General features: G+C 34.3%; 1 protein-coding gene across 1 annotated transcript in view; it reads right to left on the minus strand.

The window, feature by feature from the left end:
* Positions 1 to 835: 835 nt before the first annotated feature.
* The window catches only part of LOC126809473 (acetyl-CoA carboxylase), an 89,764-nt gene continuing 68,904 nt past the window's right edge, over positions 836 to 21,695 (minus strand). Inside the window, exons 30-41 of the mRNA XM_050534081.1 lie at positions 16,533 to 16,631; positions 14,457 to 14,516; positions 11,429 to 11,566; positions 10,083 to 10,160; positions 9,332 to 9,421; positions 8,696 to 8,767; positions 8,238 to 8,329; positions 4,640 to 4,751; positions 2,944 to 3,099; positions 2,299 to 2,445; positions 2,005 to 2,136; positions 836 to 997 (exon numbers count right to left, since the gene is read on the minus strand). Coding sequence (XP_050390038.1) covers positions 836 to 997; positions 2,005 to 2,136; positions 2,299 to 2,445; positions 2,944 to 3,099; positions 4,640 to 4,751; positions 8,238 to 8,329; positions 8,696 to 8,767; positions 9,332 to 9,421; positions 10,083 to 10,160; positions 11,429 to 11,566; positions 14,457 to 14,516; positions 16,533 to 16,631 — 1,338 coding nt within the window. The remainder of the gene's footprint in view (positions 998 to 2,004; positions 2,137 to 2,298; positions 2,446 to 2,943; positions 3,100 to 4,639; positions 4,752 to 8,237; positions 8,330 to 8,695; positions 8,768 to 9,331; positions 9,422 to 10,082; positions 10,161 to 11,428; positions 11,567 to 14,456; positions 14,517 to 16,532; positions 16,632 to 21,695) is intronic.

Raw genomic sequence — 21,695 nt, forward strand, 5'->3', positions numbered from 1 at the left:
TTGAATAACCCCCTATATTGACTCAGCGGTAACACCTATCACAAAAGTGTGTATGGAAATGGATTCAGTTACCCCGAAAACGTATATTTTGATAACAAACTCGATCATTATTATGATAAATGGGTAGAAATTGGAATTTAAAAGCCAAAACCAGCGGCCATTTTGTATTTGGGCCAATTTAACCAATTTGGGCATGGAATTTAGACTGGGACTTTTTTATGGTGATAGGCCTAATATACGTCTAGACCGACCATAAACCGTGGTCGGCATTTCTATTGCAGCAACTGCTTGCATTTATGTTATCTTGCCTGGACTAATAAGCTTATTTTGTCCCGTATGTGTGTTGATGATGTCATACCTAAGAAAATACGTCATAGAATCACCAATATTGGCATAATAATGGATATGATTCTGATAATGGTAGGCTACTAATCGTTGCAGTTGTTATGCCATGTATAATACTAAATATTTAATCTTTTTCTGGTCTCAACAAAAACGTTCTGAAATATGTGTTGGATACAAAGTAAATCCATGATTCTAACAGTTAGTAGTGTGAAAACTTGAAAAAAAATCCATAGGGCCAAATAAATTCGATTCGACTGTCCGAAAACTTTGAGGCCTCTAAAAAAATCCTCTTTGGCCAACTGATGGGTCGTTTTTTTCTGTAATACTACTGGGTGTAATCTATCATTTAAAACCAAGAAAGCTTAGTTTGCACATTTCTGCCACAAAAAACCCAGTTCCGACAGCCTATTAATATTATGTAAAGTGATTTTATTAAAACAGTGCATCAAGAGAGATAACTCATGGCATGTTCATCTTCTCCAAATCATAATCAAAGTAAAAACATGAAGAGTACCTTGTTAGGATCTTTATTACATAACCATGCTACACGGAACAAATGTTTAACTTCTTCAGCTAGACCTATTCTAGCTCCACTATTAGCTGCTATATAAATACGTGGTAAACCCAATTTTCTAGCTAGTTCAGATGCTCTCTGAAAAATGTATTTATAGTATCTAAACGTAAATAATAGGTCTAACAATAAAAAAACCAGCGGCTGCCAGGCAGGATACGCCCACATTTTCGAGAGATGGATAGAAAACAAGCTGAAACGAAAGTGATTTTTCCTACAATCAAGGGCCATAATTCAGGAAATTACAATTCGATATGCGCAAATATCGAAAGGAACCAAGATCTTTGAGTTATAAACTTACATTTCAAGTTTCAACAAAATCTGATAAAAATTGTGACTTCTATAGGATCCACAACCTTGATATACCATATTTTTACGCTATTTGAGAACGAACGGCGGCCATTTTGTCTGTCAGTTTTGGGCCGATTTTCACGAAATTCGAACTCAGCCGTCCTTAGGGTGTAACGGTGATATTTAACACATTTTTTTAAATCGGATAAAAATTATGACCTCTATAGGGTCCACAAGCCAAAAAACACGTTTTTGCGTACAATCAGGGGCCATAATTCAGGAAGTTGCGGTCTGATATGCGCGAATATCGAAAGGAATCAAGGTCTTTGGGTTATAAGCTTACATTTCAAGTTTCAACAAAACCGGATAAAAATTGTGACCTCTACAGTGTTCACAAGCCAAAAACGTGATTTTTCGTACAATCAGGGGCCATAATCCATGAAGTTACGGTCCGATAGATGCCAATATCGAAAGGAACCGAGATCTTAGGGTGATAAACCTATATTTCAAGTTTCATTGAAATCAGATAAAAATTGTGACCTGTAGACTGTAGACGGACGGACGGACAGGGGCGACGACAATATACGTCCACATGAAAATGTGGGCGTATAAAAACCCAAGCAGACGGCAGATTATATTCAAGATTAAAAGAAATCATGGGTTCTGTATGACAGCAACCCAAGGAAACAATGATGCTAAAAAAACAAAATCAATATTTAAGATGGAATGCTTAGTAAGTTCAATCTGGTCCACTGTAAAAATCGACCTGACAAAATGTGTAACATGGAAGTCTATACCTGAAATAGAATATCTTCTTGAGGACCAAATGATCCAATCTTATGTGTCATATCATTAGCTATAACAATAATCTCACGTCCTGCTGGATATTCTGGTGTTTTCATTGACATCTTCCAGCCAACCATTCCAATCTGAAAAACAAATTCACTTATTACAATATTTACCATGAAAAAAGTTCAACTGTTATCTGTTAAAAATTCAGGAAACATCTAATAAGTTTTAGCAAGTGAAATACATTCAGTATCCAACTTGTTGACCTCATTTTAATATTCTATTGTTAATCTCTAACTAACCTCGTTTTCACCAGGAAGTCTATTTTGTTGTAGAAGGTTACCATGGTTATCAACAACGAGTTCTATAGATTGAAATACATCATCTGTTGGTTCTATATCTGTCTGTTTAGTTTGGAAATAATATTCCTTCCATAATTTAAACAGGGCCTAAAATAAATTAAATGCATACAATAATTCAGATATCTTAAATCCACAGAAATATGAAAGATTCATAGTAATACAAACTAAAAATTTCATTTTTAATATTCATTGAAAATACATGGTAAAATATAATGAAAACAAAAATTGAAGAATGACTTGATGTCAGGATGCAATATACTCAATCTTAAAAGCCCTGATCACAAACTAAAGTTATCAAGTGGAAATCAAACCATACGGATGACAGAGGATAGGCTACCTACAACAATTAGAAAAAGTTTGATTGCGAAAAAATTGTATCTTTATTCTCTTTCCAGACTGAAATCCTAAACGAAAAGGTTGACAAATCTGGATTCAATTTAATGTAAGGTAGACATGATCTTGTGAATGACCAGCATTTTGTATGGGACGAATCCAGAGTAGGACATGGATTTGTGACTATGAAATTTGCCTTTTATATGCTCACACTCTTTTGGTGGGGACAAAGATATTATAAAATATACAAACCATTTTAAACATGTCCGGATAATCATAAACATAGGTTGTACCACTGGATTGAGCTTGAAAACGTTTTAATTGTAGATGATCTTTAGTTAAATAAGGTGAACTAACAAATAAACCATGATATGGTCCTTGTTTAGCTCCATAAGCTTGAAACATAACCTGTAATCAGTCAAACTATTAATCAGAAAACTCATCCTCAATCAATGACAATTAGTATTGAATGGAACTACAAATTTTGTATTAAGGTAATTGCTGCTTGTGGGATCCTTAAAAACACTCGTTGTAATGCTGCTCCTTGTTAACAGATTTTGCAGTTGTAATAAGAAATTAGGATTCTTCTCCAACAGCCAGTATTGGAAAATGCTGTATCTAAAATAAGCTGATACGGCACCATGGCATTTCTTCACCATGTCTATCACAGGAACCGTACAGATTTTTGTCAAAAATTTATGTTTTTATGAAAGATCAATGGCACAATGATCATGTGACAACCATTATTAAAATTGCTTTAAAATAAAATTCCGTAGGACTATGCCATAGTTGTTATTAATAACCACAATTTTAAAAACTAAGCCTCTGTCGGTATGTGTATCAAAACAAGCGGTTGCCATGCAAGATACGCCCACATTTGCAAGAGCTGGATAGAGAACAAGCTAAAAAACACGATTTTTTGTACAATAAGGGGCCATAATCCAAAAATTTACCGTCCAAAATGTGCAACTATCAAAAGGAACCCAGATCCTTGGGATATAAAGATATTTTAAGTTTCATCAAAATTGGATAAAAATTGTGATCTCTAGAGGCTCCACAACCTTGGTTTTACCTACTTTTACACTATGTGGGCGTATAAAAATAATGGTAAACACTATTTAAAACTAACTCTAACAATCGCTGGTTTATTGACCTAATTCAAACCGATGCATATCACGTGTCATAGGGATTTGGCATTGGAGATTGTTGGAAATATATATTATCAAAGACGGCGCGATTCACAATCCATACAGAGGTCATCTTCTTTCGTCATGTGGCTCAATTTGATGAAAGCAACTTACTGGACCTGTTATGTATATCAAGCTTGTTTTGTTTATTTACCAGATTATCAAAATTACCGTTAAATGTGCTAATTACTTGGATTCTGAACCATATGGTTGATTCTCGGTCACTAAGGTATGACTATTATTGTAGCCAACAAGCAAGTTAATTGACTCCTTAAATTAACAAGTAATAATTAACCAGTTGTAATTTAGATTGAATTAAGATGCCACAGTGGCCATTTCATTGTTTTATCAATAGGCTTTTTCAACCATTGAGCGACTGAAGCCGACAATAATGAGCCAAATAAGATTGAATTATTCAAATTTTGTTGTCAATGAGGTTCGACGTAAACAAATAAACTATTTCATCAGGTGCGGTAACTAATATTAAGTGATACAAAAATGGAGGTTCTTTTAATGTCGATAATAAAGACCTGTAAATAAGTATTTTCATCTGAATCCGTTTAATACACTTGAATTGAAATACATGTATGAGACACATGCTGAATATTTTTTTTATGACTTGCGTATAGATGTTTGTTCAGGCGTTACATACTTTTTTTCTTCATCAAGACAATAAAAAAACTACAACCATTTTTGTGTGCGGGCGGTGCCCAAGAAACAACTTATTTTATTTGAATTGCCTGAAGATATATAATATTTACCTGTCCTGTTCTTTGGTCTGTTATTTCTCTATATAAGTTTATATCTAGATAATAACCACTGTCATTAGTTAGAAATAATCTTATTGGAAAACTTGTTCCTGTTGTAGAAATTCTGAAATATTAATACATTATAATTCAATCTAAAACAAAATTCCTCTATTCCCAACAATCTTTTTTGTCACTGTTGTTACTCCGTAAATCCTTTCTCCTCACGGGTGTGTTGAGATACTCATAGACGTGGGTGGCTTCAAACAATGGTATACAACAAAACATACGCCCACAGCAGCTAAATCGTCCGAGCAGTGGACAAGGGTTGTCGCATATCTATTCTTTTGTAGGTAATTAGGGGAATTTAATAGACAATTTTATACAGATGACATTATAATTTTCGTCGTTTGAGGGTTCACAAGGTTCTAAAAACTAAAACAAGGCCGTAACTCTGGAAATAATCTACAGAAATTGTTGAAATTCGACAGGCTTTTTTGTTTTACTAATTCAAATCATGCATATAAATTTCATACAGATTGGATGATAACTTTTGTCGTTCGAACGTTCACAAGGTTCAACAAAGTAAAACAAGGGCCATAACTCAAGTAATTGACGGAAATTGCTGACATTCAATAGGCTTCTTCATTTTACTTATTTAAATGATGCATATGAATTTCATACAGATTAGGTGATAACTTTTGTTGTTCAAGCGTTCAAAAGATTCAACAAAGTTAAACAGGGACCATAACTCGAGATGTAATTAACAGAAATTTGCTAAAACTCAATAGGCTTGTTCGTTTTACTAATTTAAACGATACATATAAATTTCATACAGATCGGATAATAACTTTTGTGGAAATTGCTGAAATTCAATATGCTTCTTTCTTTTACTAATTTAAATGATGCATATAAATTTCATACAGATCGGTTAATAATTTTGTCGTTAAAGCGTTCACAAGGGCCATAACTCCAGAAGAAATTAATGGAAGTTATTGAAATTATATAGGCTTCTTCATCTCTCTAATGCAAACAACATATATCAATTTCAAAACAATCAGATGATAAAAGTAGTCTGTAGAGTATTCACAAGAAATTGTGGACGATGGACTGACTGATGGGGGCGACGGCAATATACGACCACATTTCCATGTGGGCGTATAAAAATGATGTATCACAATCGTAATTGTAAATTCATATAATCGATTCCTTGAATTTTCAAAAACCTTATCAGGGCCTTCATTGTCTGGTCCGATTTTTGGGATTCGGAATAATAATTGTTGATATAAAATATTCCGGACAGACACCTCCGTTCACCTATAGTGTCATATGAGAGCTACAGCTAGGCACGGCCTATAGGTGCGGAATCTGCTCTCCAAAAATAGCTTCTTTACCGGGTTAATATAAAAGTTTCCTGGCTTGCGTATCACAAAAGTTTCCTGGCTCACCCAACTTATACATAATTGTTTGCAGTATTACATTTATATAATAACAAGCACAACTTTTTAATTTTAATGACTACTGTCAGATATACCGAAAGACGCGCTATCACACGAGGAAAATAGATACAAAGTATGTATTGCATGTTTTCGAAAAGGTTCGAGTATGTCAAATATTGTAGGAGAGAAAATATTGGATCGCATTAAAAAATACTATATCGTTTCCCCTCTAACCCAATACCGTCCAAAATTTGAAATTGTGCAATTTGTGAAGTTGTGAGAGACAATCCTATCACCGCAGTGCTCGGGAAGGCCGCGACTAAATCAGTACCTTTCCCCTCGGTCGCCCCCGATGCCTTCAGAGGCCCAGCAGCTCTTGTCCCCTCAACGAAACAAAAGATAGGTTGCAACATAGGTTGTCGCATATTTATTCCTTTGTTGGTAATTAGGGGCCTTTACAAGACAGTTCCATACAGATCAGATTATAATTTTTGCCGTTTGAAGGTTCACAAGGTTCTACAAATTGAAATAAGGGTCTCAACTCTGGAAGTAATCTACAGAAATTGTTGAAATTTGACATGCTTTTTCGTTTCACAAATTTAAATGATGCATATAAATTTCATACATAGCGGATGATAACATTCATCAATCGAGCATTAACAAGGTTGCACAAAGTTAAACAAGGGCAATAACTCTAGAGAGAGAGAAATGGGGTTTAACGTCCACTCGACACAAACTAGGTCGTTTCGGGACTAACACATGGTTCAATTTTATTTCAATAATTCGCATGCACGTAGGGGTCTTTAGCAGTGGGAGGAAACCGGAGGACCCAGAGAAAACCCACAAGGTTGGACAGGCGACCCTACTCCTTGTCACGTACAACCGGGGAATCGAAACCCCGCCAGTTGACTCAATGGCAGACCGTATGATACAGCGCGCGTGTGCTAACCATTCGGACATCCAACCCCCACTAATAACTCTAGAAGTAATAAACGGAAATTGCTGAAATTTAATAGGATTCTTCTCTTTACTAATTTAAATGACGCATGTAAATTTCATACAGATCAGCAGATAACTTTTGTAAATTTCATACAGATCAGCAGATAACTTTTGATGTTAGAGCATTCACAAAGTTCAATAAAGTGAAACAAGGGCCATAACTCTAGACGTAATAAACAGAAATTGCTGAAATTCAATAAGCTTCTTTGTTTCACTTATTTAAATAATGCATATAAATTTCAGAAAGATCGGATGATAACTTTTGGTGTTAGAGCGTTCACAAGGTTCAATAAAGTGAAACAAAGGCCATAACTCTAGACATAATACACAGAAATTGCTGAAATTCAATAGGCTTCTTCGTTTCACTAATTTAAATAATGCATATAAATTTCAGAAAGATAGGATGATAATTTTTGGGGTTAAAGCGTTCACAAGGTTAAACAAAGTGCAACAAGGGCCATAACTCTAAAAGTAATAAACGGAAATTATTGAAATTAAATAGGCTTCTTCGTTTCACTAATTTAAATAATGCATATAAATTTCAGAAAGATACAATAGGATGATAACTTTTGGGGTTAGAGCGTTCACAAGGTTAAACAAAGTGAAACAAGGGCCATAACTCTAGAAGAAATAAACGGAAATTGCTGAAATTCAATAGGCTTCTTCATTTCCCTAATTTAAATATTGCATATAAATTTCACAAAGATCGGATGTTAACTTTTGGCATTAGAGCGTTCACAAGGTTCAACAAAGTGAAACAAGGGCCATAACTCTAGACGTAATAAACAGAAATTATTGAAATTAAATAGGCTTCTTCATCTCACTAATGTGAACAACATATATATCAATTTTAAAACAATTGGTTGATAACTTTTGGCGTTAGAGCGTTCACAAGAAATTGTGGACGGGGGCGACGGCAATATACGTCCACATATTTCTATGTGGGCATATAAAAAGGAGGGACTGTCAGTGAAGGGATTAGGCTATTGGAGCGAACAAGCATCAGAATCTGTGCATATAGATTTTAAGAAACTATGGATAGGGGAAAGTGAACTTTTTTTTTTAACCCTATGAGAATCTCAACACCAGGCAACTGATTGATATGTTTGTATATTCCTCATGTGATGTATCAACTCAAACTATATCTATTATTGGGGCTAAACATTATATATTACCTAATAGTAAATTTGAGTTCAGCTTGTAAAACTCGTAATTTCCACAATCTGCTACCATATCTCATTACCATATTACGTACTGTATCTTCTAGCTATAATAATAATAATATCATACAAGCTACAAATAAATTAATCAAATTTCATGAATTTCCAAACAAATGTTGGACTCTTACAAAGAGACAATTAGAGCAGACTTTACAAAAGTACAATAATATCAATATCTCCTTACACCATACACTAAGTTTCACAATATCATTATTTTCAAAAGTTACTGATGAAAGAATTAATTTAGTGTAAACTTTACACTATTTACGTCAGCAGTAATTTGAAAATAACTAATGACCAAGGAGATCTGACATTACAAACTGCATGGTTCTGTATCTAGCTAACTAACAACTGCATATTCTAATTTCCTATGTAAATATGTAAGATCTTTAATTTAGAAAATAATGTTTTACCTTTCCAGGTTCGGTAAGGGTTAAAGTTGGTACAAAGTTTAAGAAGATATGATTACAATCAGTTTTGATCGCCTGTAATAGAAGTAGAAATATAAGTCAGAGACTGTCTTTTAGCTTGCCCATGTAATAACCATTATTGTCACATAAATTTTGAACAAAAATAAACTGAAATGCTGTTAATAAATCATGTTTTAAATCATAAAAATTGTCGGTTTTGTTTTGTGTGTAGTGCAGTCCTCCTGCACTTACTATTAGAGTTAGAGAAGAGTTTTAGCCCTTCGTACTGCAGAATGTTCTTGTTCTTTTTTTTTCCCTGGATTTTATCCAGATTATGGCCCTTATTGTTTAAACTGTTTGACGTTTTACCTTATGACGTCAACTGGCAGACTATCGCCATTCAAGAGACGACCAACGTTAACATCAGTCGCTACAGGCCCAGAGCTGTTCAGCGCAGTGGACGCTTACAGCTGGCCCCCGGATCCATTCACTTCATCTGATATTTCTTGTTTATTTATTGTAATGTCTTTGTAGTATGTCTTGTCCGCAGGTTTGTTTTGTTGGTTTAGTTTGCATGTAGTGCAGTCCTCCTACACTTACTAATAGTTATACCGGTAAAATGATAAAAAGATTTCTTACATAAGAATGAGAAAAGGCTACTTCTAAAGCATCCATAGCTTCTAATAATGTTCTTTCACCTTCATTTTGTAGATATTCAAAGGATGCTTCCTGAAACAGACAAAATTATTATTGATATATTATCCTCAGTGAGTTATATTAATCATTTGGTACCAGAAGCTATGGATTATTATTATCCAGAGGCAGATTCAATGGGGGGCGCTAGGGGCGCACGCCCCCCCTAATTTTCCACAGTGCCCTTTTTTACTGCTGAAAGTGCATTTTCTCAGACTCAAATATGTCCGTTCCCAACCCGTTGTAGGGATCCCAAATGACTCAAACCATCGAATCAAACACACCAGTCTGGGAAATAGCTACAGATGCAAGGAAATGACGGATAATTTTCTTGGGACCCTGGGCAGAAAGTGCTTATTATCGAACTTAGTCAAGGTATTGTTGTGATAAAACTATACACCAAGTGTCCTTACTCTTACTAAATTTAAACTAAAGTTATCATGTAACAAAGCATCAACCAATCAAATTGCTTATCTCTGCTTAGTCTAAGCAGAAAATGCTCATCTTCGAACTCCATCGCGACATTGACCTAATAAACACCTAGACCAAGTTTGGACATTCTACCTCAATTAGAAGAAGAGTAATTGTGTTCCAAAATGTGGGACGGACAGACGGACAGACAGACCCATTTTAATAGTCCTCTGCTTTCTTCGAAAGGCGGGGGACAAATAAACATAAAAGTATGTCGCATACTTACTTTGGTAACAAGATCTGAATGACGAATAATAGATCGTACAAAAAAACGATAGTCTGTAACCTCTTGACCTTTCACAACCTAAAAAAAAAGATGTCAATAACAAATAAAAATACAACAATCCAAATGTAACCAATACAGCTGCCTCCATCACTTTTAAAAACATATACTCCACCAAAAGTAGGTAATACTGTTTTTTTATGGTACTGGCCGGTAATTAGTTACTTATCCAACACGGAGATACATTTTTACTATGTAAAACTATTGATTATTAACCTTCACTCCTTATTTCAGTCCTGGATGTATTGTCCAATATATACAGAACATTAAAGGACTTCATGCACAATTTTTATGGAAATATTAAGAAAATCTGATGATGTATGACAATTTTGCATACAACATTTTAGGTACCACGTCATGTATTTAAACTGTATTTAAAATTTTTGCTCTACGGAATAATTGGTAAAACACAGTATACAGCTTATTGATAGTGCAAGGAATAAGGTACTTTTATCTTGCATACTCTTTGTAGCACCATGGGTCTTTTTTTGTCAGATGTGGAAAGTGGCCCAGATGTTCAATTATCTAATTGATCAAATATGATATAAATTATTACATGTATAGTGATTAGTCATTAGCCTAATAATGTAAAAAACCACACTTATATGGATAGTGGAAACTTACACCAGAAATTTCACATGTGATATTTGTTTTCAACCTAGAATTGAATGTTTACCAAATTATAACTCTTTTTATGTGTAAATCTGTCACTCATTCACTCATTTTGATTTAAGTGCAATGTGTGATTCTAATAATTAGCCAAAGATATTAATTAATTCAATGCTACTAAGTTAAAGAGTAAAAATTATAGCAATTTTGCTACAACTTCTCTTTGAAGTACCAACTGCTAAGAAATCTTTCATTTGTACATGCGTAGAAGTTTTTACATACCATCTGAAAACACATTCCTTGACAGAGAGAGAGAGAGAGAAATGTGGTTTAACGTCCACTCGACACAAACTAGGTCATTTCAGGACTAACATATGGTTTAATTTTATTTCAACAATTCGCTTGCGCATAGGGGTCTTTAGCAGTGGGAGGAAACCGGAGGACCCGGAGAAAACCCACGAGGTTGGACAGGCGACCCTACTCCTTGTCACGTTCAACCGGGGATTCGAAACCACGCCAGTCGACTCAATGACAGACTTTATGATACAACGTGCGCACGCTAACCATTCAGCCATCCAACCCCCCTCCTTGACAGACGCTAATAATTAGTAACTTATCATTACAATACATTGACTGGATTAAGATCAGCTCTGTTTACAAGCCAAAATTATACAACATACCTTGGCCTTTCCAAAATATAAATGCATCTTATAATTTGCAGTAGGAATAATCTCTAGATCAAATTTACGTAATCTGTTAATCTCCAGCTGGAAGGCTAATCCTGGTTCCAGATGGCGATAAATTCTATCTTCATGAAACTGAAAAGACATTCATTTTATTATTATAGTAATATATGTAATGTATATCATAATTATCAAAACAGCACTCTTAACTATTACATTGTTAACTTGCGAATTGTGTCTATAAGCTTTTATTAAATTCAGATATACAATATTTACTTTATCTTAATAGTAGATCTGTGAAATATTTAGAAATAAGACATTAAAATGTATTTAATAATGACATGATGATCTACATACTCACTTCTGTGAAATATCAAAATTTTAAAACAATATACAATGATAGATTGCCAGGCAATGAAACATATGCCCCACAGCAGCTTATTAGTATAAGTTGTCCTGGCAGTCAACAAGGGTTGTCACAGATTTTTTCTTTTGTCAGTAATGAAAACATTTACAACACACTAAATGTATGAGTAACAACCCATTAAGTAATTAGTTCTGCCCTATACTAACATTTAATATAAAAGGGTAATAACTCTGGAAGTAATTATCGGAAATTGTTGAAAATCAATAGGCCTCTTCGTCTCATGACCATACACACTGTATATCAATTTAAAGTCAATCATCCCTAAGATATTTCAAAGTGATCAAGGGCCATAACTCTGGCAGAAATTATCGGAAATTGTTGAAAATCAATAGTCTTCTTTGCTGCATGTATCAATTTAATGTCAATAGAATGTTAACTGTAGCCTCTAGAGCATCCACAAGCAATTGTGGTTGCCGGACGGACGGGCAGGTCAATGACAATATACGACCATATTTTAATGTGGCGTATAAAAATGTTTCTCAGTTGAAATCATTTGCAAAATGCAACAGTAATAAAAACAATCATCTTTAAATAATAAAACGCTAACCAACTCCAAAATACAACACAAATATCAAGCAATGAATATTTGCCCACCAGTAGCATCTTTAAGTGGCTATTCAGTTTTCGGGTCAAGGGCAATAACTACACATAAATTTTGACATGATTCCTCTTTACTACTAGCCAAACAATATCAGCAAGTTGAAAATCTAAATTCTCAAAGATTCAAACATTTCTTGACAATTGAAAAGCAAATCTGAATTTTGATAGGATTATTCCATTTAAACAGTTGAAACCGTCCCAGCCAGTTTGAAATAAAATTTACAATCCCAAAACTGTGACCTGAAGAGCCTTTACAAGGTTTAAAGGACAATATTGGTGTCAGTCATTATAAAATATGTGATAGAACTGGTTAAATACATCCCAAATATAACTTTAACACAGAAATCATTGCTACGGGAGATGTGTAACAAGCACGTGAAGAAACAAGAAGTGATGACAAACATGACAAACACGAGTTATCCTACTATATAACTGATTGAAGCAACGAGCGATAACAGACACGCGATCGAATTTCATTTCACCGATAATTCAGTTGAAAATGAAAAGCTATTATATGAGACGGTGATAGGATATCTGACAATTCAAAAAAAGATTTGGCTGTCATTAGATAAAAGATAACGAACAAATTAGAAAAGGTCCATGCATTACCATGTTTTTATTAAGAACAGAATGAATAAAAACAGGGGAATGCACAGGATTTTTCTATTTTTCTCGTTTATCCTTATCTAGTGACAGCCAATTCTATTTTTGAATTGTAAGATACCCTCTCACTGTCCCATATAATAACTTTTCAACTTCAACGGAATTATCAGTGAAATGAAATCAGATCGATGGTCTGTTATCGCTCGTTACATCAGTCAGATACATAGAAGGATAACTCGTGCTTGTCATGTTTAGCGTCACTTCCTGTTTCTTCACGTGCTTGTTACACATCTCCCGTAGCAATGATCTCTGTGTTAAAATTATATTTGGAATGTATTTAACCAGTTCTATCACATATGTAATTATGACTGACACCAATACTGTCCTTTAAGTAACAGACTGTACAATAACTAAATTAATGTATCACTTTAAATTTCTAAGATAAGCCGAACACTCTCAGCAAGTTTGAAAATCTCACAAACTCTGACCTGTAAATTGTTTATAAGAATTTTGACAGATTGATGGACAAGAATATACTCCCACACACAATGTGGATATAATAAAATACCCTTGTCATTCATAAACTATAATAAACAAATACATTTACACCCCCAGCTAACACAGCCAAACATATATGATCCCTTTTACTTGTGTTAAGTCAAGTGCTGTCCATGTAATGCATATATACAACCATAGCATGATGTTATGTGAGAGATTCTTTAAACATTCTTTTCTACCTTTAATCCTGAACATGCGCAGTTATCAATTTGGAATCTACATTTTCAGAAATCATAGGAACGGTAAAAATACACACTAATTATTTGGTATGGTGATGTAGAGATTTAAGACGTGATAAATATGAGGTCTAGAAAGTAAAATAAATGACTAAAGAAAAATGCAAATCTCAAGCAAAGTGGGACAATTTTAATATAAAGAATAAATAAAAACAAATCTGAATATTATTGCCCCTAATAATATCAACTCTAATGTACTCTGTGTAATTTTAACTGTGGTCTATGTAATTCTAAATGTAGTCTATATATTATTTCTAAGTATACCGGTAAGTAATCTGTTTAAATCTAAGTATAGTCTGTGTATTATAAATTCTGAACATGTGGTTTCTTAATGCAAATTTTAGATGTGATTATTTAAATAAATGGAAGTTCTACAAATATTCCCCACAATGAATGTTGTCTAAAACTGTTAATTAGGAATGGGCTAAGCAACATATACATTGAATGCAAAAAGACATTAATGTCTGACAGAAATATTTTTAGAATCTAGAACCAGAGAAGGGTATGTTAGTAATGTGGAATAGTTATGATATAAGTATTTGTATTTATTTTGGGCAAAATAATGCCTTCATTCCAAGCAACAGTTGATAAGCTAGCTTGCCTTGACACTACATGAAGAAGAAGTAGAAGGATTATAGAACCAAGTACTCTCATTTTCCGTCTGCAATAAAATCACCATACAATACATTTGTTGACATATTTTATTAAATAGACTTTCACTAATGTCTATTGTCAGACATTAGTAACAGATGATGATATAGCTGAATATACCACTGTCTATGATGAGATAGCTGCTATATATTCTACAAGCCAACAATGAGCCTGATCTCCCACCTCAATCCCAAAATAAATAGATGACACTGATTTATTACTTATCGTTTATAATTGTACTGACCAATAAAATTGTTTAACTCTCTGCTTAACTTGAGCAGAAAATGCTTATCAAACCATGGACCTTATAATACATGTATTATAAGGTCCATGATCAAACTTAGTCGAGGTATACACCAAACTATACACTTGCTAACATAGAAGCAGAGTTAGCATGTTTCAAATGATTGATAGCTCAAATCGCCCATCTATGCTTAGTCCAAGCATAAAATGTTCTTCATCCATTTCCATCAAGACATTTACCTAATGAACATCTATACCAAGTTTTAACATTCTATCTCAATTAGAAGCAGAATTTTTGTGTCCCAAAAATGTGAAGGATACACAGACAGAGAAACCCATTTTAATAGTTCTCTACTTTCTTTGAAAGGAGTGGAACAATAAACCATAAAAGCTAAATGTAATAAAAAGGTTCAACATGTTACCATATATTGTAATACACAAACACTTTCATAGACACTTTAACATCAAAAAATCTTTGAATTGGATCAAAAAATAAAATTGTCAATTTCACTGGATGTTATTTATGTTAAAAGATAAAGCCAAAAATGAAAGTAAAATCAGTAAACAAGCCAACTTCTGCTTGATCTTTTCGTTCTGTTTATTCTGATGGTCACTCCATTAACATCTAAGGAAAAGTTTAAGAGTCTATGACATAAGAATAATAGTAAAATGCCAATCAAATGTTACCATAATCAAAGCATTTCAAAAGATTTTGAATCAAAGGTTTTGATTTGTCTAATACAGACATGTATTTTAAAGGGACTGTCCCGATTTGAACAGAGTCTCAAAAATAAAAGTCTGAGTATAGAGGAATGGTGTATTTACATTGTCTCAAATTTTCAGCTCAAAATATTGAGTCGTTTGGGCGTGAACATCAAAACTGCTTATCCGGACACATAACCCTTTTAAGATTTCGGGTGAATTTTTTCGTTGGATGACCTGATAATCGATTCCCGTTCCATCAGAGGTCTAAACAATGAATGACCCATGTGCTGTACTTGATAACGAAAGGTAAATTTCACCTACACATTATTTTTATGAAATAAAAGTCTGGTTTTATCCAGACACCGCATAATACAGCTTGGGACACTGGTCTCCATTTCCAGATGAAGACTGACGGGTTTAAGTTGTTTGAAAACGTATCTCATATGTTTTAGTTAGTTGCTCAGTCCTAAGTTAGAGGATTTTAAGGGATTTTAACACAAAATTAAGCTGTTTTATTCTCCAAAATATTATCGGGATTGGCCCTTTAACTGAGATGTAGCAGAGTGAAAAACTGAAAAATTAAACAGAACGAAAGTTTACAATTTGAATGACTTGATGTTAGGGTCGGGACATATTCTGAATGGGATTGGAGGACTAGGCATAACCTCTGTATAACCCCTCCAAACAGAACAATATTTCAGAAATTCTTTCTGGTATTTCAGTAATATCACTCATCCTCCTCATAGATTATCTTAGATTAGATCATATTTTGACAACTGTAAAACTTGTGTAGATATATAAGTTCATATCTTAATTCAGATCTATAATTTTCATCAATTTTGAAAAAGAAATAGACCATTCAATCGAAAACTGAAATAGGCTCAACATAAAATCATACAGAATCAATCAAAATAATATAGATTACAATCTATGCAATTTAGAAGGAATCAAAAGAATAATAATAATCAAGTTGTTGAATTTGTGAAAGGGACAAAACCAGTCTTGCTATTCTGATCTATACAAACACATCACACAAGTTGTACGTAGTAAATATACACGCCTATGTCCATGTACTTACTTCAAACTTAGCTCTGTATGTGAAATATTTAGGTATCTTTCTCTTATATAAAACGACAAATGTCACTCTTCTAATTCCTCTTTCATATAGAGCTGCTTCCTGTTAATAAAATACAGCAAATATTTTCATAAAATATTTTCCATACATGTTAGTTAAAAGGATAAGTCAGAATAAAAGTCAAATATATAGTCTAAAATCATACAAAATCAAAGGTAGTATTAGGCAAAAAAGATATGTCCAAAAATCATTCAAACTGATCAATTTTAACACAAGTTTCCTTTAAATTCTAAACCAATATAGTTGTTATAACCCAGGCATATAGTTTATCTCTTGAATCAACCAAAATTTTCATTTACAGGGATGCCAAAGACTTTTTTTTGCCACTGTAGATGACTTTATGGAAAAAAATAATTTTAGTTCTAACTGATTCATCAGTGATTGTAAATAAATGTAATGAAATGGGGTTTAACGTCCTACTGTTCTATTCCAAACTGGTCTAATTAAGACGGGCATATGCCATACAGTGTGCTATGAGGGAAATTTTGCCCTGACATGGGCACTACAGCCTACTCTTATATTGAATTCCAACTGTCAAGGGATCTTTTACGTGCAAGCCAATGTGTACACTGGTCCTTGGTTTACTGTCCCATCGAACGACTAGACAGCTGTCCTTGTCAGGCCCTCCGTCCTGCATCACCGACAAAGGGGAACCACGCTGGCAGGGCTCACACTGGCTATCAATTTTTTTCCGCCAAAATGGATGATAATTTTTATATAAAAAAAACTTTCATATTTTTTTCCGCCAACTGGAATATTTTATCTGCCAAAAATGTGTGATGAAAAAGACATCTAACAATTTTATATCTCAGCTAGGTTTATTATAAAACAATTACCGATATCTACAATAAAATATACAACAACTTTAAAAATCTGTCTTTCAATAATAGATTAGCAAAGTTTGGATTTCATAAGATCAGATTTTATTTTTGGTGACTTTAGTCTATTTGAACACCGTACTGTACAATATATTTTCAGTATTTACATGTCAAACCTCACCCAAGGATTGCCAATTTTCTATAAATTTATGTGTACAGTGGGCTTATTGTTATCTTCAGGTACCTTAAAAGTATCAGAATCTGAATCCCCGATAGAACGATATAAATTGCAATTCTATTTGTAAGAGATGCTTACAATTATACTCATCGTTAACTTTTAGAGCATTTTGGCGACGTTTGTTAATATTTATCTGTGTTTATATAATGTGAATCATTCATGTCAATTATGTCTATGATGTAATGTGAGTTATTCGGGTGAGCATGTGCGGTAGACGGGAAGTGAGTGACCGGTTGGCGGGAGTGAATGGCCGCTCATGGCGGGATTTTGATGTAATGTCAGAAGGAATAAAATGGTTATAATTAACAGTAATATTGTGGTCTTAACATGGTAGCAGAGCGAGGTTTTCCAAGACCGATGGAAAGTGATTCACGCACATTTCTGGAGTAGTAGGCGACAAAAGTGTTGAAAAATTATCACAGCTAGCGAACTGTCAAAAGTGACCTTGAACTTGAGTGTGAACGAGACAGCGATCAACAGGAAGTGAATTATTAAAAGTAAACCGGGACTAAAAGAGTTTTATAAATTGACAAGCGTAGTATAAATTCAGAAAATATTTAATGATTACAATTGTTGGAAACATTTTTGTGGCTTTAGTCATATTCATATGTAGTATTTACAGTATAAATGGAGGACTTTTAGAAGTAAAGCAGTCTGTTTGGGGTAATAGTTTGAGTGAAATAATATTAAACATGACGTCTGCGTACAAAGCCCCGCCTCTCTTTTCTGATAGTAAACCATATTCGAGATGGGTAGATGAGATCAAAGCTTGGCAGTGCCTCACAGACTTAGACAAATCAAAACAAGCGCAAGCTGTTGCATTAACATTTGATGAACATGATCCTAGTGGAATTCGTGACAAAGTTTTTAGTGACTTACCCTTAGAAACTTTGAAATCTGATGATGGAATGAAGGCATTAATTCAATACATGGATAAATTGTTTAAAAAAGACCAGCTATCTGAAGCATATGAAGTTTATACAGAATTTGATCGTTTCAGGAGACAACCAGACATGAAAATGGAGACTTATGTTTTAAATTGTTAAACAATGCTGGGTTGGATAATAAAGATCGTAAACTTGTATTAACAGGTGTGGATTATGCTCAACCTCTGACTTTATTCACACAGATGTGTTCATCACTAAAGAAATTTTTTGGTCAACAGGCTATTACGTGTACATCTGATAAAGCTGAATCCAAATCTAGTATTAAAGTGGAGTCGTCAGCACTTTTTAGTCAAGATGGCGAAGAAGAAATTTATTTGACTGGTAATAGGTGGTCAAGAAACAATAGTTTACAGCGTTCACTTATGACAAAAATTATAAGTTTAAAACATTCCAAAATAATACTCAAAGATATCAATCTAATCAAAATAAGCCTGTTGGATATCAATTTTCCAAAAAGCTGAATCTACTTGGACCAAAGGGATATCCACTTAGATGTAGCAGTTGTCAATCCATTAGACACATGCTAAAGGATTGTCCAGATTCATATGAAAAGGCTGTGTTGTTCACTGGTAATATTAAAGGACAAATGGAGGTTTTCACCAGTGAAGCTATGAATTGTGCTGTTCTTGACAGTGCCTGCACATCTACTGTTGCTGGAGAAGGTTGGATGAACTGTTATCTAGATAGTCTGAGCTCTCAAGATTTAAATAAAGTTGTGCGTCACAAAAGTGATACTATATTCAAATTTGGTGGCGGTCAGCGGATGAAATCTCGTGAAAAAATTACATTTCCGTGTACCATTGCTGGTGTTCAGTGTGATATAACCAGTGATGTTGTAACAAGTGATATACCTCTTTTACTTAGCAAGGAATCCATGAAAAGAGCTAAGGTCAAATTAGATTTGGAGAATGATATGGCTGAAATTTTCGGAAAAGTAGTTCATTTACATTGTACGGACGCTGGACATTACTGTGTTGAACTTCAGCAAAATGATATTCTGATAAATGAGACATTTATTAGTACCAGTGCTAATACCAGTGATAAACTTAAGACTGTAGAGAAACTACATAAACAGTTTGCTCATCCCAGTGCCGAAAAATTGAAAGCTCTTTTACGAGATGCAACGATTTATGATGATGAATATCAAAAATGCATAGATGATGTTACCCATAACTGTGATGTTTGTAAAAGGTACAAACGCACTCCACCAAGGCCAGTTGTGTCGTTACCAATAGCGTCTGATTTCAATGAGGCGGTTGCTATGGACCTCAAGAAATGGAAGGATGGGATTTATTTTCTTCACATGATCGACATGGCTACACAGTTTTCAATTGCTAGTGTTATACACAATTAGACTCCATCCGTAATTATTGAGCAAGTCATGACGAAATGGATCGGGGGAGGCTTTGGAACTCCAAAGCGTTTTCTAGCAGACAATGGCGGAGAGTTTGCAAATGAAGATTACAGAGATGTGTGAGAATTTGAATGTGGAGGTTCTTAATACTGCTGCTTTTAGTCCATGGCAAAATGGTATTTGCGAAAGGAATCATGCTGTAGTTGATGATTGTGTTGCTAAAATATTAGAAGACTTTCCAAATATGAAGTTACATATTGCTCTAGCTTGGGCAGTGAACGCTAAGAACTGTCTTCATATGGTGTATGGCTGGAGCCCATACCAACTTGTTTTTGGAGCCAACCCAAACCCCCCATGCGTCTTTTCAGATAGGCTACCTGCTTTGGAAGGTACAACAATAAATAAAACTTTTGCTGCACATCTTAATGCCCTTCATTCAGGTCGTCGAGCATTTGTAGCGGCCGAGTCTGCTGAACGTATCAGGCGAGCGTTAAGACATCAGGTTTGGGTTTCTGGCGAATTCTTTCAACATGGTGACAATGTTTATTATAAGCGCGATGATTCAAACAGGTGGCACGGCCCTGGCCGAGTAATTGGACAAGACGGCAAAATAGTTTTTGTAAGGCATGGAAGCATTTATGTAAAAGTACATCCTTGCCGATTGATACGTGTTGGTGATGAATTTAAAAACTCTTCCCTCAGTGAGAAGTCAAGTGTAGGAAATGCTCCAGACAACATTATAGACACACCTGACAACAGACATAAACCTGACAGCAGTTTTGCTTCTTTTCCAGAGGAAGAAGATGACAATAATCCAAGTCATTTATTAACACACAATGAAGTTAATAATGACAATACTACTGAAAATAATGACTTACCATTAATAGAGAATGCAACAGAAAATAGAGGAGATTCCATTAAAATTCCTCATGTTAACGATCGTATTAAGTATAGATGTGGTGACGATCAACCCTGGACAACAGCTACTGTTATAAGTAAAGGCGGCAAGGCTAGTGGTAAATATTGGTCATATTTAAATATACAGAATGAGGACACAAATACCAAAAAGGGACTTGATTTTGCCAGTGAGAATTTAGAGTGGGAATATACAAATATAGATCAACAAACAAACATCGTACAGTATCAGAATTTATCTTTGGAAAGTGAAGTTCAGAATGCCAAACCAAAAGAACTAGCAAATTGGAAAACATTCAATGTGTACAATGAGGTAAAAGATGAAGGACAAAAAACTATTAGCACCAGATGGGTGATCACCAATAAGGAGGTTGACGGATCAGTAATTGTTAAAGCAAGACTTGTTGCTCGTGGTTTTGAGGAGGAGAGTGTGCGTTCTGACTCGCCAATGGCGTGTAAAGAAAGTATTTGATTATTCTTTGTATTAATCTCAATATTAGAATGGAGTCCAAATTCTATTGACATCAAAGCTGCCTTTCTACAAGGAAACCAATTTTTAAGAGATGTATATTTAGCCCCACCACTTGAAGCCAATTGTGAGGGAATTGTTTGGAAATTGAATAAGTGTGTTTATGGCCTTGTTGATGCATCTCGAAATTGGTTTCTGAGTGTGTCTAATGAACTTAAATCTAAATCTTGTGTACAATCTATTGTAGATCCTGCATTTTTCTTTTGGTATGAAGATACCTCTCTTGCAGGTATTTTCATCTTGCCTATTGATGACTTTATTTGGGCTGGAACTTTAAAATTTAAAGAACAAGTAGTAGATCATAT

The sequence above is a fragment of the Patella vulgata genome, chromosome 2 (assembly GCF_932274485.2).
Source record: "Patella vulgata chromosome 2, xgPatVulg1.2, whole genome shotgun sequence".
Taxonomy (NCBI): domain Eukaryota; kingdom Metazoa; phylum Mollusca; class Gastropoda; family Patellidae; genus Patella; species Patella vulgata.